At 51.8% G+C, this 27993-nt stretch overlaps 2 protein-coding genes across 14 annotated transcripts; one reads left to right on the forward strand and one right to left on the reverse strand.

Moving 5' to 3' along the window:
* Positions 1-904: 904 nt before the first annotated feature.
* On the reverse strand, positions 905-16704 carry TEX45 (testis expressed 45). 7 transcript variants are annotated; one of them, XM_044948098.2, is made up of 9 exons: positions 15738-16704; positions 5288-5876; positions 3790-3896; positions 3589-3689; positions 3223-3335; positions 3031-3140; positions 2479-2680; positions 1785-1870; positions 905-1217 (listed from the first exon to the last, which is right to left on the reverse strand). In XM_044948098.2, the coding sequence occupies exons 2-9, from the start codon at positions 5856-5858 to the stop codon at positions 924-926; spliced, it is 1584 nt and encodes a 527-aa protein (XP_044804033.2). In that variant the 5' UTR covers positions 5859-5876; positions 15738-16704; the 3' UTR covers positions 905-923. The 7 variants fall into 7 exon arrangements, with proteins under 7 accessions (XP_044804033.2, XP_044804035.2, XP_044804034.2 ...); XM_044948100.2 differs by lacking the exon at positions 15738-16704 and adding an exon at positions 9227-9769 and having other exon boundaries at positions 1785-1904; XM_044948099.2 differs by lacking the exon at positions 15738-16704 and adding an exon at positions 9227-9769 and having other exon boundaries at positions 905-1151; positions 1751-1904.
* Positions 2443-27409, forward strand: PEX11G (peroxisomal biogenesis factor 11 gamma). Of its 7 annotated transcripts, none has more exons than XM_044948103.1 (6): positions 2443-2553; positions 16572-16670; positions 18917-19105; positions 21586-21764; positions 26197-26259; positions 26803-27409. In XM_044948103.1, the coding sequence occupies exons 3-6, from the start codon at positions 19067-19069 to the stop codon at positions 27032-27034; spliced, it is 513 nt and encodes a 170-aa protein (XP_044804038.1). In that variant the 5' UTR covers positions 2443-2553; positions 16572-16670; positions 18917-19066; the 3' UTR covers positions 27035-27409. The 7 variants fall into 7 exon arrangements, with proteins under 7 accessions (XP_044804038.1, XP_044804040.1, XP_044804039.1 ...); XM_044948104.1 differs by lacking the exon at positions 2443-2553 and adding an exon at positions 13470-13485; XM_025293448.2 differs by lacking the exons at positions 2443-2553; positions 16572-16670 and adding exons at positions 16904-17016; positions 17564-17609.
* The last annotated feature ends 584 nt before the right edge of the window (positions 27410-27993 follow it).

Consider the following 27993-nt stretch of genomic DNA (forward strand, 5'->3'; position numbering starts at 1 on the left):
ATAAATTGCTGGCTCATTCTCATGTCCACCCCTTCATGCCCCCTCTGAGCCCCAGCCAGCATTCTCAAGGATTGAAAGCTCCTTCCTCCCCCTCCTCTCGTTCATCCTTGGAAGGGAAGCTCTCCGTTCTTAACTCCCAGCCACAACCTGACTACTGTGTACATTTCTCAGTTATAACAATCTAATGAGAGATTGTGTCCAGGTGGTGCTAGTGGTAAAGAACCCACCTGGCAATACAGGAGACATAAGAGACAAAGGTTCAATCCCTGGTTTGGGAAGATCCCCTGGAGGAGGGCATGGCAACCCACTCCAGTATTTTTGCTTGGAGAATCCCATGGACAGAGGAGCCTGGCAGGCTATAGTCTATGGGGTCGCAAAAAGTCATACATGACTGAAGCAACTTAACTCGTGGCACACACGCAATGAGAGAGAGCTATTATTTATCTCCATTTTATAGATAAGCAACTAGAGGCTCAGAGGGGTCAAATGACCTGCCCAAGAGTAGGGACATGGTGGAGTCAGGATTTGGACTCTGTCCACTCAGTTCCAGGAGCCTGTGATCTCAGCCTAATGACACTGCCTCATTCACCCACATCATTCAGAGCTTGTGACAGCAAACTCCTTACATGAATCCAACCACCAAGCCTTTGCACAAACTGGGATGGCCTCCCTGCCCAGAGTGGGACAACACCCAGAGTCTGCAAAAGGGCTTCTCCCTGGAGTCATTCTCTCTTGTACATTCTCCCCGACCTCCACCCTTCATCCCGCAAGCCCCCTATCTCCTGGAGGAGGGCATGGCAATCCACTCCAGTATTCTTGCCTGGAAAATTCCATGGACAGAGCCGCCTAATGGGCTACAGTCCATGGGGTTGCACAGAGTCAGACACAAATGAGCACACATGCATGGGTTGCCAAAGCACTGTTTATTGCTGGCTAGGGCATGGGTAGACAGGGGTCTGGGGGGCCCGAGGGTCCACTTTCCGAGCCCTACAGCCCCACTGATGAAGAGAGCCCAGGGGCAAGTGACTCTCCTGGAAGTTGTCCCGTCTTAGCACTGCTGGGCCCTGGTACTTGAAGGTAAATTCATCCTTGTTTAGGGTTGAGAAGAAGCGCTGTTGACCCAGTGGGGGCTCCAAGTGGCTATACTTGCACTGTGGAGTCAGGGTGGGGGAGCCTGGCAGGGCAGCCTGGAGCGTGGCTGGCCCACCCAGGCCACCCTGGGAACATAAAAGTGTGGGGAGAGACTCAGCCGGGTTTGGCCCATGACTGGGTCCTGGAGAGGTGGGTAAAAGGTTGGAGTGACACAGGAGCTGGATGAGAAGCTGAAGAGACACCAGTGCAGACCCCTGGAGAGGCCCCATGGCCTTGTTGACTTTAGGTGCTTCTAAGCTCACCCTCAGCTTGGAATGTAACTGTGGCTCACCACAGTTGCCCCTGAACTGACCTTGATGGGCCCCTGAGCCTTGGATGACCCTAGAGTGACCCTGAGCAGTGAAGTGAAAGTGCTAGTCACTCATTCGTGTCTGACTCTTTGTGACCCCATGGACTGTAACCCACCAGGCTCCTCTGTCCATGGAATTCTCCAGGCAAGAATACTGGAGTGGGTTGCCATGCCCTCCTCCAGGGGATCTTCCCAACCCAGGAATCCAGCCCATGTCTCCTGCCTTGCAGGCAGATTCTTTACCATCTGAGTCACCAGAGAATCCCGACCGTGAGCAGATGTGAGACTAATTTTGATCTGAGAGGTTACCTGGTTAAGGAGATACCCTCTCCTCCTCCCTCACCCGCTGTAGCAGCTCCTCTGTCACAGCGGCTGGAGCTATTCCATGTGGCTTCAGCATCTTCTGGTTCATGGTTAAAAAATCTAGGTCTGGAGATTTGGGTGGGGTGGCTGAGCTGAGGGTCTGAGGGAGGAAAGGCAGAGCCCAGGGGGAACGGACACGGGAGACTAAGGATGCAACAAGGTTTCAAGGGCGACACCTGGGTTCCCGCTGAAGTTGTCAGGGGAGGAGGATGCGTTAGGAGGCAGGGAGGGTAAGGGGGGGCGCGGGGGGGCGTGGGGGGCCGTGGGGGGGGGCGGACTGAGGTGGCCAGGGGCGGGGCAAGGGCAGAAGATCCGGGGTGAGGGGCTGGTGGGGGGACCGGAAGAGTGGACTAGCTGGTCAAGGGGCGGAGCCAGAGTGTTGCAGAGGAGGAGGAGGGCTAAGAGTCTTGAGAGGGTGGATATGGAGAGCAGAGGAGCCATACCAGAGGGGCGGAGTCATGCAGGGATGGAGGGGGTTGTTGAGAGTCACGATGACGAGAGCATGGGGTTGTTCAGGGTCAGAGCTGGGAATCTTGGCCCAGGGCATGAGATCTATCCCTTCAGGAGGCGGAGCCAGAGGCAGGCAGTGGGCGAGGTGGGATTGGCCGGGGGCGGGACCACAGAGGTAGCAGGGGTAGGGCGGGGCTTCCCAAGATGGGTGGGGCCTCGCTCACCCCCGGTGCCCTCTGGCAGGTTGCTGCGCTGCAGGTGGAGGTTGGGCGCTTTTGGCGGCTTTGGCATCCCAAAGGGTAAGTAGTCCGTGCCCATGGAGGTCTGGAAGAACTGTCCGAGCAGCGACGGCTCCCCTAGGGTTATGTGACTCTGCAATGTCTCATGAGGCACGTGGCGGCTGGCTGGCTCGCTCGTTCGCAGGGGCTGTAAGGACCACAGTGCATCTAGGAAGCTCCCCTCGTCATGGATGTCCCAAGGCCGGGGATGAAGCTCAAAAGCGGGAGCTGTGTGATCTTGGACGGCTCACACTTTCTCTGGGTCCCACGTGATGGCGCTGGGAATTGGTACTGTTATTTCAGTTTACAGACAACCACTGAGGTATGAAGTGGTTAAGTGGCTCGCCCTACATCCCACAAATAGATCCAGGAGATCCCTGTACACATGTCCAGCTCCCTCCCACCTCAGGGCCTTTGCACTTGCTATTATTCACTTTGGGAAATAGAGGAAAGCCCGTTTCCCTGACTCGCCCTGCAGCCTTTCGCCTTCCTGCTGACCTGACGGTAGAAGAAGTGTGTGGAGGTGGTGAGGCTCCCCGGACCGGGACACCCATTTCCTTCCAGGATGTGTGACTCAGGAGTCTGGTTGTGGTGAAGAAGGAAAGGTTCTGCCAGTGGCAGAGTAAGTCCTGAGCAACCCTGGGTGGCTGCTGTGGGAGTGAGGGGGCAGGGCAGGCAGCCGGATCTCACCTGGCTCCCGGGCATAGAAGTGTTCCCCCTTGGTGGTCCTGTCGTGGAAGAGGCCATCCCCAGGACGGATGTTCACACAGTGGATGTGGGCTGAGGCCTGGGCCTTGTCATACCTGCAGGTAAGGGGATGGGAAGCAGGAGGTGGATCCATCTGATCTGGGCCCTTACAACTCCCAGGAAAAGGGAGGGAGGGACAAGCTCCCCAGTAGCCAAGCTGTGGGGTGCTAATTGTGAGTGATCTGGCACAATAGTGGGCCTTGCCTGTGGGTGATGGAGACTTCAAGGGCACAGTGTTGGCCCTAGAGACTTAGGTGACCCACCCCACGTCACCCTGTCTTGGTAGAAAAGGCCATGGTTCCTTTGTACCTGTCCGGGGGCAGATCCGGAGGCCCGTAGGCTTGTTTCTGCTCCGTGCACATGGGCCTGTAGCCAATCTTGAAGTCTCCCAGTTCTATGCTGGAGGAGGCCTGTGGGTGGACAGGAGTGGGGAGGGCAAGACCACCCAGCCCCCATCGCTGCTCCTCCCCTTGACCCCCCACCTGCAACACCGGCCCAGTCTCAATTTACCCTCTTACACGGCAAGGCAGGTGGGCCTGGCAGGGCCTGGAAGTGCCTCTGGTAGGAGGTGCTGTCATCCTGTCTCTTGTGTTCCCACTGGAGGGGACTGGGCCCACCTGAGGATGAGCAAGAGGAGAGAGAATGGGATCAATTCTTGGCAGCTTCAGGACCACTGGGATTCTATTCCTCACCTGGGAAGGGCAGGTGGGCAGTCCAGACTAGCTTAGCCAGAGGCCTATCTGGAAAACATCAAAAATAATAAGAAGTAGGAACTTTCAAGGGCTTCCCTGGTGGTTCAGTGGTAGAGGGTCCACCTGCAATGCAGGAGGCGCAGGTGAAGCAGGTTGGATCTCTGGGCTGATCCCCTGAAGAAGCACTCCAGTATTCTTGCCTGGAGATTGCCATGGGGAGAGGAGCCTGGCGGGCTACAGTCCATGGGGTGACTCCCAATGCAGGGGGTCTGGGTTCGTTTGATCTCTGGTCAGGGAACTAGACCCCACATGCCACAATGAAGATCAAAGATCCCGAGGGCCAAAACTAAGACCCAGTACAGCTATATATATTTAAAATGACAACAAGGGAGTTCCCTGATGGCCTAGTGGTTAGGATTCCAGGTTGTCACTGCTGTGACCCAGGTTCAGTCTCTGGTTGGGAGCTGAGATTGCACAAGCTATATGTTCCTCTGAGTCACAGAATTGGAAAAATCATACAAATGACAGCGACCCTTTGTTGCTATCTGGCAGGCACGTCCAGCACTCGGGGCTCTTTTGGCTTCACCAGTAACTATAAAACTGGTTGTTGCACCCACTTTGCAGATGAGTAAACTGAGGCTGGAAGAGGTTGTCTCCCTCAGAGTCACACAACTACTGAGGTGGCAGGGCTGGGTGGTAGAAGTGGAGGACACTTAGCAGATTTGTTTAACCCCAAACCAGCTTCATGACTCTGCCCACAGCAAAGCACCCTGGAGAGCTTAGGGAGATGTGCCCATTCTGTGGATGCAGAAACTGAGGCTCAAGGAGGTTCCAGGGTTTCTCAGCCTCTGCGCTGTTGACATTTGACGTGAAAGTGTTAATCGCTCCGTTGTGTTCCACTCTTTGTGACTCCATGGACAGTAGCCCTCCAGACTCTTCTGTCCATAGGGTTTTCCAGGCAAGAATGCAGGAGTAGGTTGCAATTCCCTTCTCTAGGGTATATTTCTGACCCAGGGATCGAACCTGGGTCTTCTGGATTGGCAGGCAGATTCTTAACCAACTGAGCCACCAGGGATGCCAACATCTGGATAATTCTTTACTGTGGGGAGCTCCCCTATGCGTGGTAAGATGTTTAGTAGCATCCCTGGCTTCCATCAACTCCCTGACAGTAGTATTCTCTCCTTCCCGTCGTAAAGACAAAAAGACGATCATCAGACACTGCCAGGTGTCCACTGGGGGCGAGGAGCAGAATCCCTGTTCACCGCGAGAATAAGTGTGTCGGTGAAATTGCCTAGGGCGCAGCGGCCTGCACTCACAGAAGCGGCAGGCAGGCTCGCGGGGCTTCAGGCAAAGGTCGTGGAGCTGGAAGAACTCCCGGTACGTGGTGGGCGGGATGCGCAGCTTGGCTCGGTCGCCCGACGGCAGCGAGTCGCGGTCGAAGATGAGTCGCGCCCCGAGGATCTGTTCGCGAGCGCGCTCCGGCGGCTCTGGCCAGCCGTAGTCGCCGCGCGCTGTGGAGAGGCCGGTGCGTGCGCGCGCTTCCGCGTGCACGTGCAGGTGACTGGCTTGCATGGCGAGTGTGCGCTCCCGCGCCAGTTCCTGCTCCTGCTCCCTCAACAGCATAGGTGGCGGGGGCTCATAGGCGCAGCGCGTCTCCGACAGGCGCTCCTGGCCCGCCCAGCGCACATCCTTTTGGAAGAGGGATGCGCAGGGCGGCGGCGGGCACAGCGGCCCACGGATAGCGCTCGAGTAGGCGGGAAAGTCCCGGTGCGATGTGGACTGCTTGGCGTCCGCGTGCAGCCGCGGGTCCGGCCCCAGCGCGAAGTGCGAGGCCTTGAGGAAGTCCAGCCGGGACACTGGGCACGGCAGGAGGGCGCCCGCGGCCATAGCGGGGGGAGGTGCCACCTGCGAGGAGGCGGAGACAGGAATGAGCGGGTCCCACGGTGGGCTCCGGGTTGGAGACGTCGTAAGTAACAGGTTTAAGGATTTTACTGGCGGTCCAGTGGTCAGGACTCCTAGCTTTCACTTCCAGGGACTAGGGTTCAACCCTGATCCGGGAACTGAGATCCCACAAGCCCTGTGGTGCGGCCCTCACCCCCGCCTAAAAGAAACAGATGTAGCCCTGTTTGCCTGCCCGCAGGGAAAGTAGAGATAGAAATAATCACTTATTTGGCATTTAGAGTGTGCCAGGCACGGTTCTAGAGGGGTTCATCAACAGACCTGGAGCCCTACCTTTGTGGAGATGGTGACGGGAACATACAATAATGAGTAAATGTAATCACATCAACTGCAGAGTAAGTTACAAGGTGGTTAAGTGCCTTGTGGGGGAAAAGTCACATGGCGTAAAGGATAGGGTTTGGGCTAGAAGCCTTGTTGTTTTAAATAGTCAGGAAAGGCATTCCTTGGTGGTGCAGTGGATAAGAATCCACCTGCCATTGCAGGAAACATGGGTTCGATCCCTGGTCTGGGGAGATTCCATATGCTGCAGATCAGTTAAGCCCGTGGGAGCCACAACTACCAAAGCCCACACTCTAGGGGCCCATGCACCACAAGAGAAGCCAGGGCACTGAGAAACACACACAATGAAGAGTAGCTCCCTGCTTGCCACAGTTAGAGAAAGCCCATGTACAGCAACAAGGAACCAGTGCAGTCATAAATAAATACATAAATTTTAAAATAGTCAGAGAGGCATCACTAAGATGATAGTTGAGCAAAGACCTGGAAAGAGGGGCAGTGGGGCATTTGGGTATTGGGGGGGGGCGAGGTAAAAGAAATAGAGGAAAACAACCGAATGGGAAAGACTAGCGATCTCTTCAAGAAAATTAGAGATACCAAGGGAACATTTCATGCAAAGATGGGCTCGATAAAGGACAGAAATAGTATGGACCTAACAGAAACAGAAGATATTAAGAAGAGATGGCAAGAATACATAGAAGAACTGTACAAAAAAGATCTTCACGACCCAGATAATCATGATGGTGTGATCACTGACCTAGAGCCAGACATCCTGGAATGTGAAGTCAAGTGGGCCTTAGAAAGCATCACTACGAACAAAGCTAGTGGAGGTGATGGAATTCCAGTGGAGCTATTTCAAATCCTGGAAGATGATGCTGTGAAAGTGCTGCACTCAATATGCCAGCACATTTGGAAAACTCAGCAGTGGCCACAGGACTGGAAAAGGTCAGTTTTCATTCCAATCCCAAAGAAAGGCAATGCCAAAGAATGCTCAAACTACTGCACAATTGCACTCATTTCACACGCTAGTAAAGTAATGCTCAAAATTCTCCAAGGGAGGCTTCAACAGTATGTGAACCGTAAACTTCTTGATGTTCAAGCTGGTTTTAGAAAAGGCAGAGGAACCAGAGATCAAATTGCCAACATCCGCTGGATCATCAAAAAAGCAAGAGAGTTCCAGAAAAACATCTATTTCTGTTTTATTGACTGCCAAAGCCTTTGACTATGTGGATCACAATAAAGTGTGGAAAATTCTGAAAGAGATGGGAATACCAGACCACCTGACCTGCCTCTTGAGAAATCTATATGCAGGTCAGGAAGCAACAGTTAGAACTGGACATGGAACAACAGACTGGTTCCAAATAGGAAAAGGAGTACGTCAAGGCTGTATATTGTCACCCTGCTTTTTTAACTTATATGCAGAGTACACCATGAGAAACGCTGGGCTGGAAGAAGCACAAGCTGGAATCAAGATTGCCGGGAGAAATATCAATAACCTCAGATATGCAGATGACACCACCCTTATGGCAGAAAGTGAAGAGGAACTAAAAAGCCTCTTGATGAAAGTGAAAGTGGAGAGTGAAAAAGTTGGCTTAAAGTTCAACATTCAGAAAACGAAGATCATGGCATGTGGTCCCATCACTTCATGGGAAATAGATGGAGAAACAGTGGAAACAGTGTCAGACTTTTTTTGGGGGGGCTCCAAAATCACTGCAGATGGTGATTGCAGCCATGAAATTAAAAGACGTTTACTCCTTGAAAGGAAAGTTATGACCAACCTAGACAGCATATTCAAAAGCAGAGACATTACTTTGCCAACAAAGGTCCGTCTAGTCAAGGCTATGGTTTTTCCTGTGGTCATGTATGGATGTGAGAGTTGGACTGTGAGGAAAGCTGAGTGCCGAAGAATTGATGCTTTTGAACTGTGGTGTTGGAGAAGACTCTTGAGAGTCCCTTGGACTGCAAGGAGATCCAACCAGTCCATTCTGAAGGAGATCAGCCCTGGGTGTTCTTTGGAAGGAATGATGCTAAAGCTGAAACTCCAGTATTTTGGCCACTTCATGCGAAGAGTTCACTCATTGGAAAAGACTCTGATGCTGGGAGGGTTGGGGGCAGGAGGAGAAGGGGACGACAGAGGATGAGATGGCTGGATGGCATCACTGACTCGATGGACGTGAGTCTGGGTGAACTCCGGGAGTTGGTGATGGACAGGGAGGCCTGGTGTGCTGCGATTCATGGGGTCGTAAAGAGTCGAACACAACTGAGCGACTGAACTGAACTGAACTGAATAACATCTGGGCAGAAGAAACAGCAGGTACAAAGGCCCTGCGCCTGCTGCAGAGACATAGGAAGAGCTGCAGAATTAACCACTGCATTTGAGAGTTTGCTACTGGAACCCACTCTCTTCACTCTCAGTCAGTTGTGAAGACCATGGCCCTCCCCTCCTTCATGCCTGGGAACCCACTTCTGTCTCTTCCAAGCTCTGGCCACTGTCCCATCTCTGCCATACCACTCTCCTCACTGGTCTTCCTGCCCTCAGCAGTTTTCCCAGGCCCTGACTGTTCTTTCTGTCTTCCAGCTGTCTGCATTTTACACACCTCTTACTCATTTCTCTGACCTTTAGCTCCAGACTCTCAGCACCCCACTTAGACTTTCTGGCTTTTGCTCAGAGCTGTCTCTCTCACCTGTCTCTGCCCCTCAGATCCTTGGATACCACCAACACCCCTGGCTCACTCAGCATCACCTCCTTCAGGAAGCCCTCCCAGACTGCTTCAGCCCACAACTATTGGTTCACATCAATCTCTTCAGAAAACACACATGAAGTGTGTGTGTGTGTGTGTGTGTGTGTGTGTTTTCTGATCATTTTACCACCTAAAATAGTTGAAGATCGAGAAGCTTTCAAATAGTTTGTGGGAAAATCTGATGACTGCAATGACTAGCCGGGTCACCTTGGAATAATTAAGTGGGCTCCTGTGAGCTTCATTTTGTTTCCTGATCAGGGTTGAAGAGAGTGCACCTACCTCGAGGTGGGGCATGGGAGCTAGTGAGTCTTAGAAGACACACTTGGCATGGGCATGACCCTCAAGACTCCCTCAGTCCCTGGTCTCGCAGAGGATGCTCAGATGTTCCATCTGGGCATTTATCCAAGTGTGGTCTGGCCCTGCGCATTGTGACCCAATAAGCTGCCTGGGACGATGCTGTCACAAGGGTCCCCCAGCAACTCTGGGGGCAACCGGGAGGAAAATCAGGAGCAAGAACAGAGGATCCTGCCCTCTGAGAGCTCGAGGGAGCCTGGCCTGTGACTTGACTTCTCAAAGACTCAGTTTTGTCATCTGGAAAATGGGGCTGGAGATGGCAGCCACTTCAGTGGGGGAAGATTTGATGCCAGAGGCCACCTGATTGTATTATCACCATTTCCCCAGGTTTTATTTCTCATCAGCTTTCTAACACTTGTCTGCACAGGATGGGCCAAACTCTCTGAGTCACCATATCTCTTAATGCCACTCCAGGGCTCATAGACGTCCAGTGTAGCCTTAAAGACATCTGTGCTTCTCACCTTCAGCCCCAAGACCACGAGGAACACACATGTATTTGAACCACACGGGGCTTGTTATTTGCAGCAATGGGTACAATGCATGCCATGGATCTGGGCTTTGTCTTCAGTGCTTCCAGGGAAGTTTCAATATGTGGGGACTTTTCTGTGTGTTGGATGCTTTTACTGGTTGGAAATTGGACTTTCTATTTATTTATTTACTGGCTGTGCAGCATGGCATATGGGATCTTAGTTCCCAGTTTGTTGTTCAGTCGCTCAGTCGTGTCTGACTCTTTGCGACCCCATGGACTGCAGCACACCAGGCTTCCCTGTCCTTTACCATCTCCCAGAGTTTGTTCAAACTCATGTCCATTTAGTCAATGGTGCCATCCAACCATCTCATCCTCTGTCGCCCCCTTTTCCTCCTGCCCTTAATCTTTCCCAGCATCAGACCAGCAATTAAACCCATGCTCCCTGCATTGGGAGCACAGTGTCTTAACCACTGGATTGCCAGGGAAGTCCTATTGACTTCTTTTTCTTTTTTAATGTCCGGACAAATATAAATAATATATTCAAAAAACCCCTCAGAATGGGGTGGGGAATGGGAAATTGATGTTTCATGTGGACAGAGTTTCAGTTTGGGGAGAAGAAAAAGTTCTGGAGGTGGACGGTGGGGATGGTTATACAACAGACTGAGTGCACTTAATGCCACTGAACACGTAAAGATGATTAAAATGGTCAGTTTGAAATATATTTTACCACAATACAAAAAAAAATTAAAGGAAAAAGCAATTTCTTAAAAAAAAAAAAAAACAGATGAAATAAAAATGTCAGGGCGGTGACTCTTTCACGCTGCCCCAGATCACCTACTGAATGACAGCTTCCTTCCATCCTTTCCTTTTTCTTTCTTCCCCCCTCCCTTTTCTCCAGCCCCCTTCCTTCCTCACTCCTTCTCTCTTCCAATATAGTTGACATCTAGCGTGTGAATTGAAGGTGTATAACATAGCAGTTTTTGATGCATTTCTTTGGCACCATGGTTATTCCCGTAGCCTTAGCCCACACCTGTTTGGCATCACCTCACTATCATTTCTTCTGGAGTCTGCAACAACTAACATCTGGTGTATGGTTGGGTTTTATGTTTATAATACAGTTGTGTGTGCCTGTGTGTTGTGTATGTATGGTCTGTCATCCCTGTACTTTGAATTCAAGCTCCAGGACTTATATACAGAATGAATTCCTTTTCACTAAATGTAAGCAAAGTGTTGTTTTGCCCCCCGGGGTGAGGTTCCATCACTTGGTCCCCACCCCAGGGTCCTGCTGAGGGCTCTGGTCCAGCCGTGTGTGCGTGCTCAGTCGCTCAGTTGTGTCTGTCTCTTTGCGACCCCATGAACTGTAGCCCACCAGGCTCCTCTGTCCATGGGATTTCCCAGGCAAGAATACTGGAGTGGGTTGCCATTTCCTCCTTCAGTTTATCTTCCTGATTCAGGAGCCAACCTGCATCTCCTGCATTGGCAGACGGATTCTTTACAGCTGAGCCACTGGGGAAGCCCATGTTGATCCAAAAATATATTTTCTCTGCCTTCCTGGGAAAGGAGGATGCAGGAGTGAGTAGGTTCTGTATGCTGTCTTAAAGCAAGGGGGAGAAGTAACGCTCTTATGGAGGAACTGAATAATCTTGATCACAAAGTCTAAGGAATGAAGCAACTTGAAAGCAGTGATTGGGGACTTCCCTGGTCGTCCAGTGGTTAAGAGTCTGCCTTCCAAAGCAGGGGATGCAGTTTCAATCTCTGGTCAGGGAACTAAGATCCCACATGCTGCAAGGCACCTAAGCCTGCATTCCACAATGAAAGATCCTGAGTGCAGGATCTAAAACCCAAGGCAACCAAATAAATAATAAAATAGTTTTTTAAAGAAAAAAAAGTGGCAGTTGGCAAAGACTCAGAGTCCTTCAGATTAGCCAGGACACATCTGGTTGCTGTAATGATTTAGACAGTGTTCGTGTTTTGTCTGTGTTCAGACAGCATGATGGAGCGGGCTTGTTTTGTCTTGTTCCACCATGGTCACAGAGTGGCCTTGCCTGATGTAGGCATCCTGTGAAATTATCTGTGTCCAGCAGGAGAACACTAGCGCCTGACTGCGAGTGAGCTCCAGGCCAGCTCCTAGCAACCACAAGGCCAGGCGCGAATGCCACGCCAGCTCCTGTCGCTTTCCCAAAGGTCAAGCTGAGCCCTAACCAGATGGTGATGGATGCTGGGAGGGCTGGGCTGCCTGCCAGGCTCACTGCTGTCTCTTTGGTGCCTAGAACAGGGCTCGGCACACAGTAGGCATCAAAGAAATGTGGTGTGCTGTTACAAGGACCATGGGGACAGTACAGGCTCAGGAGAAGGGATCCGGCCACTCTGCAGCCCAAGGTCTCCTTCCCTTTGTAGGCCTTGGGCTTGGCTTTGATTTTTCCTGCAGTGTGTATGTATGTGTGTGTGTGTGTGTGTGTGTTTAAATATTTATATATTTGCCTGCTCTGGGTCTTAGCTGTAGGATCTTTGATCTTCGCTGAGGCATGTGGGATTTTTTTTTTTAGTTGCAGCGTGTCAGGGGCTTCCCAGGTGGTGCTAGTGGTAAAGAACCCTCTTGCCAATGCAGGAGAAATAAGAGATGTGTGTTCAATCCCTGGGTCAGGAAGATCCCCTGGAGGAAGGCGTGGCAACCTGCTCCTGTATTCTTGCCTGGAGAATCCCGTGGACAGAGGAGCCTGGCGGGCTACCGTCCATGGGGTCTCAAAGAATTGTACATGACTGAGTGACTGAGCATGCACACACAGGTTAAGAAGCAACATAGGGACTTCTCTGTTGGTGCAGTGGCTAAAACTCCATGCTGTCAATGAAGGGGACTCTGGTTTGATTCCTGGTCAGAGAACTAGGTCCCACCTGCTGCAACTAAAAATCCTGCATCCTGCAGTGAAGACTGAAGATCCCACGTGTCACAACTAACACCTGGCGCAGCCATATTAAAGAAAGAAAAAGAAGAGGTAACATACGCAGTCATGTTAAGTACTGTTACAAGCTAAAAAGAAAAATAAGGTAGCAAGAAAAGTGGGCAGGAAGTGCCTGCTACTGCTGCTGCTAAGTCACGTCAGTCATGTCTGACTCTGTGTGACCCCATAGACGGAAGCCCATCAGGCTCCCCTGTCCCTGGGATTCTCCAGGCAAGAACACTGGAGTGGGTTGCCATTTCCTTCTCCAATACATGAAAGTGAAAAGTGAAAGTGAAGTTGCTCAGTCGTGTCCGACTTTTATCGACCCCATGGACTGCAGCCTACCAGGCTCCTCCATCCATGGGATTTTCCAGGCAAGAGTACTGGAGTGGGGTGCCATTGCCTTCTCCGAGGAAGTGCCTAGGGGTATGTGTGTGTGGTCCCAGAGGAGAATGACATTTGAGTATATCTGAAAAGGAAGTGTGGGAGGGAGCCAGATGAGTATCTGGAAGGAGAGCCTTCCAGGCAGAGCCAACAGCATGTGCAAAAGTCCTGAGGTTGGTGTGGGCTGGAACTTCAAGGAACAGGACAAAGGCAACATGGTTGGATATGAGTGAATCAGGCTGGATGAGTAATATGTGTCTAAATCAAGAGGAAATGTATTTGTTTCTTAAAAAAAGGAAACCAGTCAGCATCATTAGTGATGGAAAACAAAACCACAGTGAGATACCACTTCAGAGTCAGCAGGAGATGAGCTCTAGGGTGTCTCCTTACTGGTAAGCCAGCTTATCTTTCCTTGAGCCTTATTTATTATTTTAGCCTTGGGAAAAATAGGAGAGCAGATGCAATCTTGCAAAGGAGGAATGTATGTAGAGGAATTTCCTGAATTGACTAAGAAGAGGACAAAGAAAGCTGATGAACTATGAGAAGAGAATGGAGGTGAGAGGATTAGGTAGTATAATGTGTGTACATTAGTCTGGACGGATCCCAAGCTGGCATGACAATATTTTTGCATGTTGGGTTAAATAAAATGTATTATTAAAATGAATAGTCCAAGTGTTGGCAAGAATGTGGAGAAATTGGAACCCTTGTGCATTGTGGGTGGGAATGTAAAATGGTGCAGCCATTGTGAAAAATGGTCTAGTGGTTCCTCATCAAGTCTAACATGGAGACTTCCCTGGTAGTCCAGTGGCTAAGACTCTGCATTCCCAATGCAGGGGGCCCAAGTTTGATCCTTTGTCAGGGAACTATATCTCACATGCTGCAACTAAGAGTTTGCATGCCACAACTAAGACCTGGCACAGCCAAATAAATATTTTTTTAAAAAGTCAAACATAGTAGAACGGCCCAGCAATTCTACTCGTAGGCAGGAACTGAAAGCAGGGACTAGAACAAGTACACATACACCATTTTCACAGCAGCACTGTTCACAAGAGTCAAAAGGTCGAAATGAGGCTTCTCTGGAGGTCCAGTGTTTAGGAAACCGCCTGCCAATGCCAAGGACATGAGTTCGATCCCTGGTCCAGGACGATTCTGAAGGGCAACACGCTCAGAGGCAACCAAGACCATGAGCCACAACTACCGAGCGGCGTGCTACAGTTCTAAAGCCCGCTCGCCCTAGAACTGGTGCTCTGAAACAGAGGCCACTGCAATGAGGAGCCCTCGCACTGCAACTAGAGAGTAGCCCCTGCTTGTTGCAACTAGACAAAGGCCTCGAGCAGCAACAAAGACCCAGTGTAGCAAAAAAACAAACAAAAAGAGGTAGAAACAACCCAAGTGTCCACCAACCAATAAGCAGATAAAAATATGATGTAGCCAGAGCATGGAATATTATTCAGCCATGAAAGGAATTAAGTACTATTGAGACATGCACAATGTGGAGAACTTAAAAAACAGGGTCAGTGAAAGAAGCCAGACACAAATGTTCACATGTTACATGATTCTGTGTATAAGAAATGTCCAGAATAGGTAAATCAGTATACACAGACAGTAGATGGTGGTTGCTAGAGACTGGGGGAGGAGGAATAGTGTGACTGCATGAAAGAGTGACAAGGTTTCTTTTGAGGGTGATGAAAACATTTGAAAACTATCAAGGTGGGATGTCTGTATGACATGTGAATGTACTAAATACCACAGAATTGTACATTTTTAAATGGTGAACTTTTTGCTATATGAGTGAGGCTGAAAGTTGCTCAGTTGTGTCTGACTCTTTGCGACCCCACAGACTATACAGTCCGTGGAATTCTCCAGGCCAGAATACTGGAGAGGGTAGCTGTTCCCTTCTCTAGAGCATCTTCCCAACCCAGGGATCGAAGCCAGGTCTCCCGCATTGCAGGTGGATTCTTCACCAGTTGAGCCACAAGGGAAGCCCAAGAATACTGGAGTGGGTATGCATTTGGAAATTAAATGCCCAATTTTAAATGATGGGTGAATCTAAGAAGCCATAACAAGGAAAATTAGAAAATATTTGTGATAGAATAAAAATGAAAAGAGAATTTACCAGAATTTGTTGCATGCAGCTGAAGCTGCTCAATGGAACTAAATATAATGTGGAATCTTGAATAAGGTATGAAAACAAATGCACACTAACACACAATTTTGTGAAATTTGAACAAAATTAATCATAGTGTATCACATGTTAATTCCCTGTGCTTTGATTTTTTTACAACATAGTATTTTTTTATATTCTCAGAATTGGATTAGAGGTTTCAAGCCGCTTTCAAAAAATTTTTTTAAATCACTGAGATAATAAACTTTCTAGACTTTTAGCGGTAGTAGTAGATGCCAAAATACATGGAACTATATCAAAGTTTTGAATATAAAATAGAAATCTAGCATTCTATTCATACTAAGTCAAACAAAAAATAGTGTCTTTGATTTTTTTTTTTCCCGGCTAGTCCATGCAGATGGCACAAAATTCAAAGACTACAAAACAGTACAAAGGTGAACATTTAATCTCCCAGTGATGACTAATGGCTGGCCATCTGGCTCCACAAGGATTGAGTCATTGGCCACTGCAGTCACTGACCTTTAACACCCCCTGAAAAGAGTTCCACGTGGAGGATCAGAAACGAGCCGCTCTCTGCTCTGGGAAAACTGACAGGACAGGCCTTCAGATAGTGAAGATGTTTTCAGGAAAAAAATTTTATGAGTCTGGATTCTTGTCCATCTTCCCACACTTAGAAAAGCACTAAAATCATTAACTGCAGTATTTGCTCTTTGTGACCAGAAACAACTTTCCACTGGGATGCGTGATTACACATAATCTCCAAAATCACACACGTGCAGACCTTCCACTCAACTCTTCCTGAGACCTCTTGGGTTATAGCCGCTCTCAGCAAACCCCACAATAAAACAAAAACTCACAGCTCTCATGGTGTGCGTTTTTATTTCAGTCAACATCAGCCACCCAGTTATCCTCTGGGGATATTCCAGTTTATCAGATTCTTGTCTAATCTTCTAGACTGGTTCCATGCATTTCTTTTCTTTTCTTTTCTTTTAAGGAGACTAGTTTATTTATGCACGCGTGCAGGAACTTGGGCTTCCCAGGTAGCTCAGTGGTAAAGAATCCGCCTCCCAATGCAAGAGATGCAGGAGATGCGGGTTTGACCCCTGTGTTGGGAAGATCCCCTGGAAGAGGGCATGGCAACCCACTCCAGTATTCTTGCCAGGAAAATCCCACGGAGAGAGGAGCCTGGCGGGCTTAAGTCCATGGGGTCTGCAGAGTCGAACGACTGAGCACGCAGGCACGCGGAAACACGGATGGAACTCGCGCCCCCTGTAGTCCAAGCAGAGCGTCCCAACCACTAGGCTACCAGGGAATTCCCCAAAGTTTCCTTGACTTTTTAAAACTGTCTTACAGGACATAACAGCAAACCATGCTCTCTAAAGACAAGCCGACAATGCAGAAAGGGTGAAGCAGAAAAATTAGAAAACTTTCTTCTTGGACCACAGCAAACAGGTTGGTGCTTTTGCTTGGAATCTTTATGTGTGTAACTGGTTAACTTTGAAAACATGGGTAACGAGCTCAGACCGTCCATCTAGGTGCACAGGGCCGGGAGAAACCACAAGTAGAAGTCCCAAAACTGCAAACTGCTCTGCTCCCAGAAGCAGACAAAGGGCCGAGTCCCGGACAAAGGGTCGTGCCAGCGCCTGCGCAGAAAGCTCCCAGGAACGCACCGCACTACGCCAGGCCCGCCCCCTGACGCGACGAACTGACATCACTGTGTCGTCACGGTGGAGTCGCTATGGTGGCCCTGAACGATCTGGCGTCGGCGCTGGAGTCTTATAGGGGTCGCGATCGCCTGGTGAGGCTGGGGTGGAGAGAGGCCAGAGGTCCTGGAGTCCGGCCAAAACCCAGAGACTGGGACATTGAGGCCAGAGAGGGAGCGGGGTCACTCAAGATTCCCCCCAGGACAGCTGCTCTGTCCCCTAGCGGTGGACATGTAGGTTCTTCCCGCCACCCCAAACGACTGGACATTTACAGTACCAGCCAGATCCTCACGTTTTTACGTTTGAATCCAGCCTGACCACTGAAGTTGGTCCCAGACAATGTTGTATAAGGATTTGGGATGTGGCAGGGCTCCCTTTAAGGCTGGACATTTGGGTTCTGACTAAATCCCCTGGAGTTGGGCACTTAGGTTGCTCTGGCCAGTTTGGCCTGGCCAGACATTCCCATGCCAAACAAACCCATGTTGGGACATTTAGGATCAGACTAACCCACTGTAGTTAGTTCCTCGGTTGTCAAAATCTAATATGGGGATATAAGATTTTGCACTGCTTTCCCTGTGGCTGGATGTTTGGGTTCTGACCTTCCGCTCGACTCAGATTGGGCATATAGATTGTTCCTTCCAGGCCGCTGAGGTCGGACTCTGAGCTTGTCCCAATCAATCTCTTACAGGTAGGCATTCCAGTTGTACCAGGGAATGTTACCAGTGGCTGGGCATTTAGGTTCTAGGCAAATCCTCTCTGATTGAGTATTCAGGTTCTAAATCCCCTGGAGAAGGAAATGGCACCCCACTCCAGTATTGTTGCCTGGGAAATCCCATGGACAGAGGAGTCTGGTGGGCTACAGTCCATGGGTTTGCAAAAGAGTCGGAGATGACTTGGCGACTAAACAACAACAAAAAAGCTGGATTTAAAATGCAGTGTTTTTGCCATTACAAAGATACGAAAAGGCATTACAAGTAAAAATAATATATAAAACAACAGGAAAAAGCAACTTGTGAAAAGCAGATGAAATAAAGATGTAAGGGTGGGGAAGCAGACCCTGTTCACCATGCTCCAAATCACCCACTGATTCCGGAATCACCACTGGGCTCCTTCTCACTAAAGTAATGCAAACAAATTATCCTTTTGTTCACTGGGTTGAGGCCTGCTCACCTTCCTAAGTCACAACCCAGCCACGGACTTTGGTCCAGCCAGGTAGATGCAAATAGCCTTCCTGCTTGCTGGGAAAAAGGATCCAGGAGGTAAGATATAGGGGTTTCTTTTTCTCGTCCCCATCATGTGTCTCCAAAGACTGTGCCACTCAGTGACATGAGCCAGCATGCCCTGAGTCTCCACAGTGCCTTTTCTTTTAAAAATTGATTTTTATTGGAGTATATGGTTGCTTTACAATGTTGTGTTAGTTTCTTCCATACAGCAGAATGAATCAGCCATCCATATACATATATCTCCTCCATCTGGGACTTCCTTCTCATTCAGGTCACCATTCAGGAACTGACTAGAGTTCCCTGAGCTATGCAGTAGGTTCTCATTAGTTATCTGTTTTGGGCTTCTCTAGTGGCTCAGATGGTAAAGAATCTGTAATGTGGGAGATTGAGATTCAATCCCTAGGTTGGGAAGATCCTGTGCAGAAGGGAATGGCATTCTACTCCAGTATTCTTGCCTGGAGAATCCTCATGGACAGAGGAGCCTGGCAGGCTGCAGTCCATGGGGTCTCGAAGAGTCGGACATGACTGAGCGACTAACACACCCAGTTGTCTGTTTTACACATAGTATCAATAGTGTATACCTGTCAATCCAGTCTCCCAGAGCCTTTTGCACAATGATGTCGTGTGTCTCCATGTATCCCACCTACAAGTACCTTTCAACTTTCTGTTGGGAATTTGATTGAGAGTCCTCCTCCTGTTTGATCCCCCGAGGCCCGAGGCCAGGTCAGGGGTGATCGGCTCAGTCCTACTGACTGCTTCTGGTTTCCCGCAGATCCGAACACTGGGTTACTGCTGCCAGCTGGTGGGCGGGGTCCTGGTGGAACAATGTCCTGCCAGGTCAGAAGTGGGGACGCGCCTGTTGGCACTGTCCTCCCAGCTCAGCCACTGCAGGATCGTCCTGAGACTCTTTGATGATGCGGCCATGTTTGTCTACACTAAGCAGTACGGCCTGGGGGCAGAGGTAACGGGGGTGCGTGGGGCTCCAGGGAAGGGGTGCAGACCCTGGGAAGTTGGCATCTTATGGACTGGCCTTTACAAAGGCAACAATATGGTCAGTTTATTATTTTTTTCAATTTTACTTTTTTTTTGGGACAATCAGACGTTCTTGTTTCAATTTCAGTTAAACAAATTAGCTCAGTCCCAAAGACTATGTAATTAAGAAGTCTTCTTCCTGACCCTTCGGTCACCAGTTTTCCTCCTCGGAGGCAGCCACTGCTCTCAGCTTCTTGTGTTTCCTTCATGAGACTTCCTGCACCTGTGCTTTGCTTACGTCAATAGTTACATGACATTTACATTCTTCTGCCACTTGCTTTTTTCATGGAACAGTGCAACTTGGAGGTCATTCCATATCAGTCCAAAATAAGCTCCTTCTGGGAATTCCCTGGTGGTCCAGCAGTTAGGACTCAGCACTTTCACTGCCGCAGAAGAGTGCGCCCTCAGTCGTGTCTAACTCTGCGACCCCCATGGACTGTAGCCCTCCAGGCTGCTCTGTCCGTGGGATTCTCCGGGCAAGAATACTGGAGTGGGTTGCCATTTCCTCCTACAGGGGATCTTCCCGGCCTAGGGATCTAACCTGCATCTTTTGCGTCTCCTGCATTGGCAGGCAGATTCTTTACCACTGCGCCACCTTCACTGCAGAGGGCCTGAGTATAATCCTCGTTTGGGGAACTAACATCCCCTCAAGCCGTGTGCCTTGGCAAAAAAACAAAAACCAAAAGAAGCTCCTTCCTTCTTTAGGGCCTCAGGGTGCACATGTATGGCTGGATGGTGACTTACTGAACTGGTCCCCTGTTGGACACGTAGATTATTTATAAGATCTTGCAGATACAACAGAACCTCATCATGTCACCAGTGGGTCTAGAGTGATGCTCCTCACCTGGGGAGGGGGCAGCAGGGAATGTGATCTTGCTTTCCCAGGGGATGGGCTGAGTTACGCCCCCTTCCTGGGCTGCCCTGCCCTTCCCCTGACCCTCTGGGGGTCTCCTCCCAGACTCACTTGCTCAGATGCACCCCCCCATCCCGCCCCAGTGCCCATGGCCTGATTATCCCCAATCTCAAGGGTATGCCTGGGCCTTCCTCCTGTGTTGACACCCATCTCTCCAGCTTCTTTGATGAGGGCATGTTCCCTGCACTGTCCCCCCAACCATCTCCTCTGTGAAGACTCCCCTGAGTCCCTAGGTGAGGGGGAGGGGGCTCTCTGCATCTCGTATATCCCTTAGCCAGAATAAGAATCCTCTATGGTTGAGTGCCCTCTGCTCCTGCCTCTTCCCCAGCATAGGGCCCCAGGTCTTGCAGCTTCTCAGAAAACACCGGTGGAGTGAGCCCCATCCTCACAGAGGGGTGAAGTGTGCTGGGACACCCCAGAAGGTCCCAGATGGGATGGGGGAGCTGGAGTGGGGTTCAGCACCCAGAGGGAGGCAGGACCACAGCCGGCTACCAGGAAGGAGAGGGCTAGACAGGGAAGACAGAGAGGAGGGGAAGGGCACGGCAGGCAGCGAGGATGACACGGTTACAGGCAAGGAAGTGAAGGACTCGGCCAGGGATCGGGCCAACTTGGAGGCCTGAAGGGGGCCTGGCCCTGGGGGCTGGGGCCCAGGGAAGAGGCTCCTACAGTCTCAACCAGCCTTGCCTTGCCGGGTGCTCACCCCTGTCTGATCTGGGGGAGGTGACCCAAGCCTTGTAGTGAGCATTGTGCCTGCTTAAAGCTGGCACCGGGTGTGTGGCAACCCAGCAGGCCAGCCAGCCGCTCTGCCTGGAGAGGGTTCTCTGTGGGGCTCCCTCCCCTGCCCGCCTCAGGGTCCTGAGCCTGAGACCCATACCCAGGAACTAGGAATGCCCTGATGCAGGGCATCCCAGGTTGTCCTCCACAGGAATCATCCGGGAACTTAAAAAAATTACTGGTGCCAGGGCCCACCTCAGCCTTGGTGAGGCAGAAGCCCTGGGGCTGGGGGCTGAGTGGGGGTTTGGAAGCTCCCCAGGCATCCCCTGAGGTGTCCCAGGTGGTGCAGTGGTAAAGAATCTTCCTGCCAATGCAGGAGACTCAGGAGACATCTGTTTGATCCCTGGGTCAGGAGGGGCCCCTTGAGAAGGAAATGGCAACCCAGTGCAGTATTCTTGCCCGGGAAATCCCATAGACTTAGGAGCCTGTTGGGCTACGTCCATGGGGTTGCAAAGAGGACACGACTGAAGCAGCTTGCACACACATGCAGGGATCCCACAGTGCAGTGGAGTTGAGACCAGCCGCTCTACTGGGCAGAGGTGACCACACTGAGAAATCAGGCCTTTCCCCCACAGTGCCAGCCATGAGCCAACCTACCTGGCCTGGACCTTGCCCTGTGACTGCCCCCTGGTACGGCCCGAGCCCCTGAAATGGACAGTGGGTGGGTCCTGCTGTGGGTCCAACCCACCACAGGCCCAGCCCCCACTCTTCCATTCCTGCAGGAGGAAGATGTGTTTGTCCGCTGTGTGTCCGTCCTGAGCAACCTGGCCGACCAGCTCTACTACCCCTGTGAACATGTCGCCTGGGCCGCCGATGCCAAAATCCTCCACGTGGACTCTGCCCGGTGGTGGACACTGAGCACCACCCTCTGGGGCCTCTCCCTGCTCCTGGGGGTTGCTAGGTAAGCAGCGTTGCTGCCCATCAGGAGACTGGAAGGGAGCCCCTGACATCACCTGGGCGGGTGGGCAGGTGGACTGGGGGACTGGGGGGCTGGGGGTCGGGGGTGGGACTGTCTTGGCCTCTCCTGCCTTTCCCCCTCTTGTCATCCCTCACTGTGTCCATCCCCTGCAGCTTCTGAAATGGATTCCCACAAACTTGGCAGCTCTCCATTCAGTTGCTCAGTCATGTCCGACTCTGGCAGCTTTAAGCAACACAAATTGATCATCTTAACAGTTTTGGAGGTTAGAAGTCCAAAATGGCTCTCAGTGGGCTAACATCCAAGCGTGGGCAGGCCTGCGTTCCTCCTAGGGGCTCCTAGGGAGTCTGTTTTCGGCCTTCCCAGCTTCTAGTGTGCATGTGTGTGTGCTAAGTCACTTCAGTTGTGTCCAACTCTGTGCGACTCTATGGACTGTAGCCCGCCAGGCTCCTCTGTCCATGGCATTCTCCACGAAAGAAGCCTGGGTTGCTGTGCCCTGCTTCCTCCAGGGGATCGTCCTGACCCAGGGATCAAACCTGCATCTCTTACATCTGCATTGGCAGGCGGGTTCTTTTACCACTGGCACCACCTGGGAAGCCCTCCAGCGACTAGAGGCGCCCGCATTCCTCGGCTCGCAGCCCCTCCCTCCATCTTTGAAACATGTCCGTCACTCCAGCTTCTGCGTCTCTTGTCTCAACTCCTTCTCTGACTCTGAGCCTCCTCCTCCCTCCTTTGACGACCCCTGTGATGACACCCACCCTCCCAGATCATCTCTGATGTCCACACCCTTAACTCAATTCCATCTGCAAATTCCTTTTTGAAAAAATTTATTCATTTATTTTTGGCTGTGCTGGGTCTTTGTTGCTGTGCTCGGGCTTTCTCTAGTTGTGGCGAGCAGAGGCTCCTTGTTGTTGTGGTGTGCCGGCTTCTCTTCTGAGGTGCGGTGGCTTCTCTTGTTGCAGAGCCTGGGCTCTAGGTATGAGAGCTTGAGTAGTTGTGGTGCATGGGCTTAGCTGCTCTGAGGCATGTGGGATCATCCCAGACCAGGGATCGAACCTGTGTCTCATGCATTGCCAGGTGGTCTCTTATCCGCTGCACCACCAGGGAAGGCCTGCAAAGTCGTTTTTGCTGTGGAAGGGAACAGATGTCATAAGCCTGGGGATTAGGATGTGGGAATCTCTGGGGGCGGGGGGCCCATGACTATGCCTACCAGACCCAGGAAGAAGAAAATAACTTGGGGCGCATGGACAGAAGTGGCTGGTGTGGCTGCCTTTCCCTGGGTCCCCGGGTCCTGTTTGCATTGTCATCAGCAAACCTCAGACCGAGCAGCCAGGAGTTTCCAGACTGGCTCCATGCTTCCACAAACCATAAGGTCTCTAAAACTTTAATGGTTTCTTCCCCTCTGCCAATTTGCTGAATGGGTTTGTTCAGAGCCCCCTGGCCCAGAAAGCACGGGCAAAGCAGGACCTCCAGTGCCCCTGTTTCCTGGGGGCAAAGGTCTCTTAGATCCCTGAAGGGATGTGGGGCAGCCCCTGACCTCAAGGTTTGGGGGCCAGTGCCCTCATCTGCTGTCCCTTGTCCCTGGGCATACACTGATGTCCAGTAGTCCTTGTCTCCCCCTCACGCTAGTGATATGTTTACTGTAGACGGTCTGGAAAGTGAGCAGACCCCAAAGTGGAAGATTCAGTTCAGTTTAGTTCAGTTTAGTCACCCAGTCGTGTCTGACTGTTTGTGACCCCATGAACTGCAGCACGCCAGGCCTCCCTGTCCATCACCAACTCCCAGAGTTCACCCAAACCCATGTCCATTGAGTCGGTGATGCCATCCAACCATTTCATCCTCTGTCGTCCCCTTCTCCTCCTGCCCTCAATCCCTTCCAGCATCAGGGTCTTTTCAAATGAATCAGCTCTTCGCATCAGGTGGCCAAAGTACTGGAGTTTCAGCTTCAACATCAGTCCTTCCAATGAACACCTAGGACTGATCTCCTTTAGGATGGACTGGTTGGATCTCCTTGCATTCCAAGGGGCTCTCAAGAGTCTTCTCCAACACCACAGCTCAAAAGCATCAATTCTTTGGTGCTCAGCTTTCTTCACAGTCCAACTCTCACATCCATACATGACCACTGGAAAAACCATAGCCTTAACTAGACGGACCTTTGTTGACAAAGATTCAAGTCATCCACTATCCAACCCAGAGACCCTCTCTCTCTATACTTTGGTGATTTTCCCCAGTCTTTGATTTAAAAAACAAAACTTTTTGTGTGTGTGTGTGTGAGTTTAGTTGCTTTAAAATGTTGTATTAGTGTCTGCTGTATTGCAAAGTGAAATCAGCTGTATGTATACATGGACCCCCTCTGTTTTGGATTTCCTTCCCATTTAGGCTGCCACAGAGCAGTGCGTTCCTTAGCTATACAGTAGGTTCTCATTAGTTATCTACTTTATACACAGTAGTGGGCTTCCTAGGTGGCTCAGTGGTAAGGAATCCACCTGCCAAGAAGGAGATGCGGGTTTGATCCCTGGGTCGGGAAGATCCCCTGGAGGAGAGAATGGCAACCCACTCCAGTATTCTTGCCTGGAGAATTCCACGGACAGAGGAGCCTGGCGGGCTACAGTCCACGGGGTCGCAAAGAGTGGGACACGACCGAGCGACTAAGCAGCAGCAGCAGCAGCACACATGTGTCAGTCCCAACAGCCTTTGTTTCGGATGCCGTGCTGAAACATTTTCACTTGTTTCTGCTCTCCTGGTTCAAGGATGCGGCTCCGTTTCGACGTCAGCTCCCCTCACAGTCTCGGCGGCTGTTATGGAGCTGGCCCTGTCTTTCCATCAGCATTGCCCCCACCCAGTGTGCTCAGGGTGCCCAGGCTGGGCTCCGGGTGCTCTGAGGCCACAGCCTCTTCTGAGGCTGCCCTGTGACCTGCAGCCCCGAGAGACTTCCCGTTCCTGCTTTCAGGGCTGCCTTGTTTCCCTTAATTTTTTTTCTTTTAAATAGACTATTTTTTAGAACAGTTTTAGGTTCACAGCAAAACTGAACCAGAAGCAGAGTTTTCCCACGTACCCGCCACACACATTCAGACTTCCCCACCATCCACATGGCACCACGGCCCGACATTTGTTAGTCCATGAACCGACGTTGACATGGCATAATCACCCCACGTCCATGGTTTACATCAGGGTTCACACTCTGTGTTGCACTTTGAGTTTGGACAAACGTATAACATGTATCCACCACTGAAGTATTTCCACTGCCCTAAAAATCCTATTTTTAGGGTGAATATGCTCTGCTTGTTCTTCCATTCATGTTATTTTGTATTAAATACCTTTTAGGGTGCTTTTTGGAGAAGGCGATGGCACCCCACTCCAGTACTCTTGTCTGGAAAATCCCATGGATGGAGGAGCCTGGTGGGCTGCAGTCCATGGGGTCGCAAAGAGTCAGACACGACTGAGCGACTTCACTTTCACTTTTCACTTTCATGCATTGGAGAAGAAATGGCAACCCACTCCAGTGTTCTTGCCTGGAGAATCCCAGAGACGGGGGAGCCTGGTGGGCTGCCATCTGTGGGGTCACACAGAGTCAGACACGACTGAAGCAACTTAGCAGCAGCAGCAGCAGCAGGGTGCTTTTTATCTATGTAAAATTTCACTTATTTATGGCTGCACTGGGTCTTCGTTGCTGTGCGGGGGCTGCTCTCTAGCTGCAGTGGTCGGGCCTCTCACTGCAGCGGCTTCTCTTGTGGAGAAAGGGCTTTAGGTGCTAGAAAGGCTTCAGTGGTTGCAGCATGTGGGCTCAGTAGTTGGCTCATGGGCTGGGCTGCCCCTCAGCACGTGCAGTCTTCCCGAACAGGAATTGAACCCAAGTCCCCTGCATTGGCAGGCAGAGTCTTAACCACTGGACCAGCAGGGAAGTCCTCCATTCATTTTAGAGCAGCTAGTTTTCCCATCGTTTCTCTGTATTTGGTGTGAGCAAGGGTATGGGGGCTGGGGAGCATTTGGTGTGTGCTCATCATGACTCAATGGACACAGGTTTGAGCAAACTCCAGGAGCTGTTGAAGGACAGAAAAGCCTGGTGGGCTGCAGTCCATGGGCTCACAAAGAGTCGGACACGACTGAGTGACTGAACAACAACATGACCAGGGGTCCCTAAGACCCCAGGGTGCCGGAGAGTCACCTGCCCCAGGCTGCAGGGAGCAAAGGCTGGAGGGAGCACTGGAGGACGCCCATCTAGTGGCTGCTTCCCCAACCTGCAGATCCAGCCCTGGGGACCCAGAAGGTTGTCTAGACTGCCTTCAGACAGGCCCAGCCAGTGTCCAGGGTGTGTCTGTGTAGGAAGGGAGTGGACAGGCTTTGCACCCATCCGGACCCCATTTACCTGGTGACCCCCTACCCAGCTGCTCCCACCCCATCCTGTGTGGTGTTGCAGGTCTCTGTGGATGGTCGTGAAGCTGAGACACAGGCTGAGGAACCCCCCGGAAGCCTTCACCAGGTACGTCATCCACGGTTCCCCTAGAAGACTTCTTCCGGCAAGCTGGGATCCCCAGCGGATCTGCCCAGTCAAGGAGGTGCTCAGAGTCACTGCCCTACCCCATGCATGCAGGCTTTGCTGGGTGGGGGTGGGGGGCTGATGTGTGCCAGGTACCGGGGCATCGCTGCGGCCCCCGGGGGATGGAAGCCCTTTTACAGATGGGGAAACTGAGGCTAGCTGGGGGCCCCTAGGCAGGAAGTGGCAGAGCTGGGACTCCAGGGCTGAGCCTTCACGGCTGGGCTGGATGGGAGGATGTCTGGGAGGATGATCCAAGGTGGATCCTGAGGACCAAGGTCAGTCACTGTCTCATCCTGGGAAAGAATGCAGGGTAAAGCAGGTGCCCAGCGCAGGCCCGGAAGCTGCTCACCCCTCCCCTTCCTGCCTCCCTCCCGCCCGCGGACCTGAGACTCTGGTTCCCACTGTGGGCTCCCTCTGGCGGATGTGATGGTCGCAGCCTGCCGGTCCTCCGCCCTCCCCAGCACTCCTTGCCCTTTGCTCCCACAGCCGGCTGACCCGGGGCAAGCGGAGGACCGTGGAGACCCAGATCTGCTCGGAGGTACTGACCCTCCTGAGCAACCTGGCGGACCTGGCCAACGCAGTGCACTGGCTGCCCCCGGGCGTCCTGTGGGCCGGCTGCTTCCCCCAGTGGCTGGTAGGCCTCCTGGGCACCCTCTCGTCACTCCTCAGCGTGTACCAGGCAGTCCAAGCAGGTGGCCAGGCCAACTCCACCCCCTGACGGATAGGGGCGCCAGACCCCAACAAGGACCCTTCCCATGGAGCGTGATTGCCCAGGACGGGCGGGTCTCTAATCCAGATCACGGCCAGGTGCCAGTAGGAAGGTGCGGCTAGAGGACACACCAGAGCAGTCTAGGGTACCAGCCCCCAGAGGGGTGGGCTTGGGCGGCTGAGGTCCCCCAGGTGCCGCCTTAGTAGGGGTGGAGCAGGAAGACCCCAAAGACTCAACTTGCAAGAGGAACCAGCCCCTGGCAGGCCTTAGTCCTGTGTGCAATAAAGGCAAGCAGGGCAGCCGGGTTGGGCCTGAGGACTGTGAAGTGTGGATTAATTAAATGAGGTGGTGATGGTGCCAGGCCAGGTGTGAGCTGATTCCTAAGCCCCGTGTCTCCGTCTGCTTATTCTCACGCCCTCTCTCTCCAGCGGTCGGGGGCGCCCCCTGGGTCTAATAGGGTTCAGCCTCCTGTGGGCTGGAGCTGCAGCGGGAAGCACCACCTCCCAGCCCACCTTCCCCTCTGATGCTACAAACGCAGCCTGTTGACCCCAAGAGGCTCAGCCACAGAGGGCGGTCCTTCCTTCCCAACCCGCGGGCTTGGGCACCGTGGATGCTGCCTCCTCTGCCAGGCCCTGCCCGGGTCTCAAGCTCCCAGGCATCACGGGGTGCCTGTCGTGGCTGAAGCATCTCACAGCCACGGCGTGGACTCAGGGCTGACGTGGTCCATTCGGGGCCAGTCTGAGCATTTCGAGGGCTCTGAGCATCATCACTGGAGATGCCTGAGGCTCCCAGCTTGTGAAAGCACAGCGGGCGAGAAGGGACCAGTTTGTTTCCAGTCTGGGGTTGTAGAGGCCACGTGCATGTGCGGCCTCAGGTGACATTGGTAGGTGGTGGGCGGCCCACGCCTGCCCCTCACTCACTGGCCCCTGGAAGAGCCAATGAAGCGTCATGTTTACAGGCCCCGAAGC

This window comes from Bubalus bubalis, chromosome 9 (assembly GCF_019923935.1).
Source record: "Bubalus bubalis isolate 160015118507 breed Murrah chromosome 9, NDDB_SH_1, whole genome shotgun sequence".
Classification (NCBI taxonomy): Eukaryota; Metazoa; Chordata; class Mammalia; order Artiodactyla; family Bovidae; genus Bubalus; species Bubalus bubalis.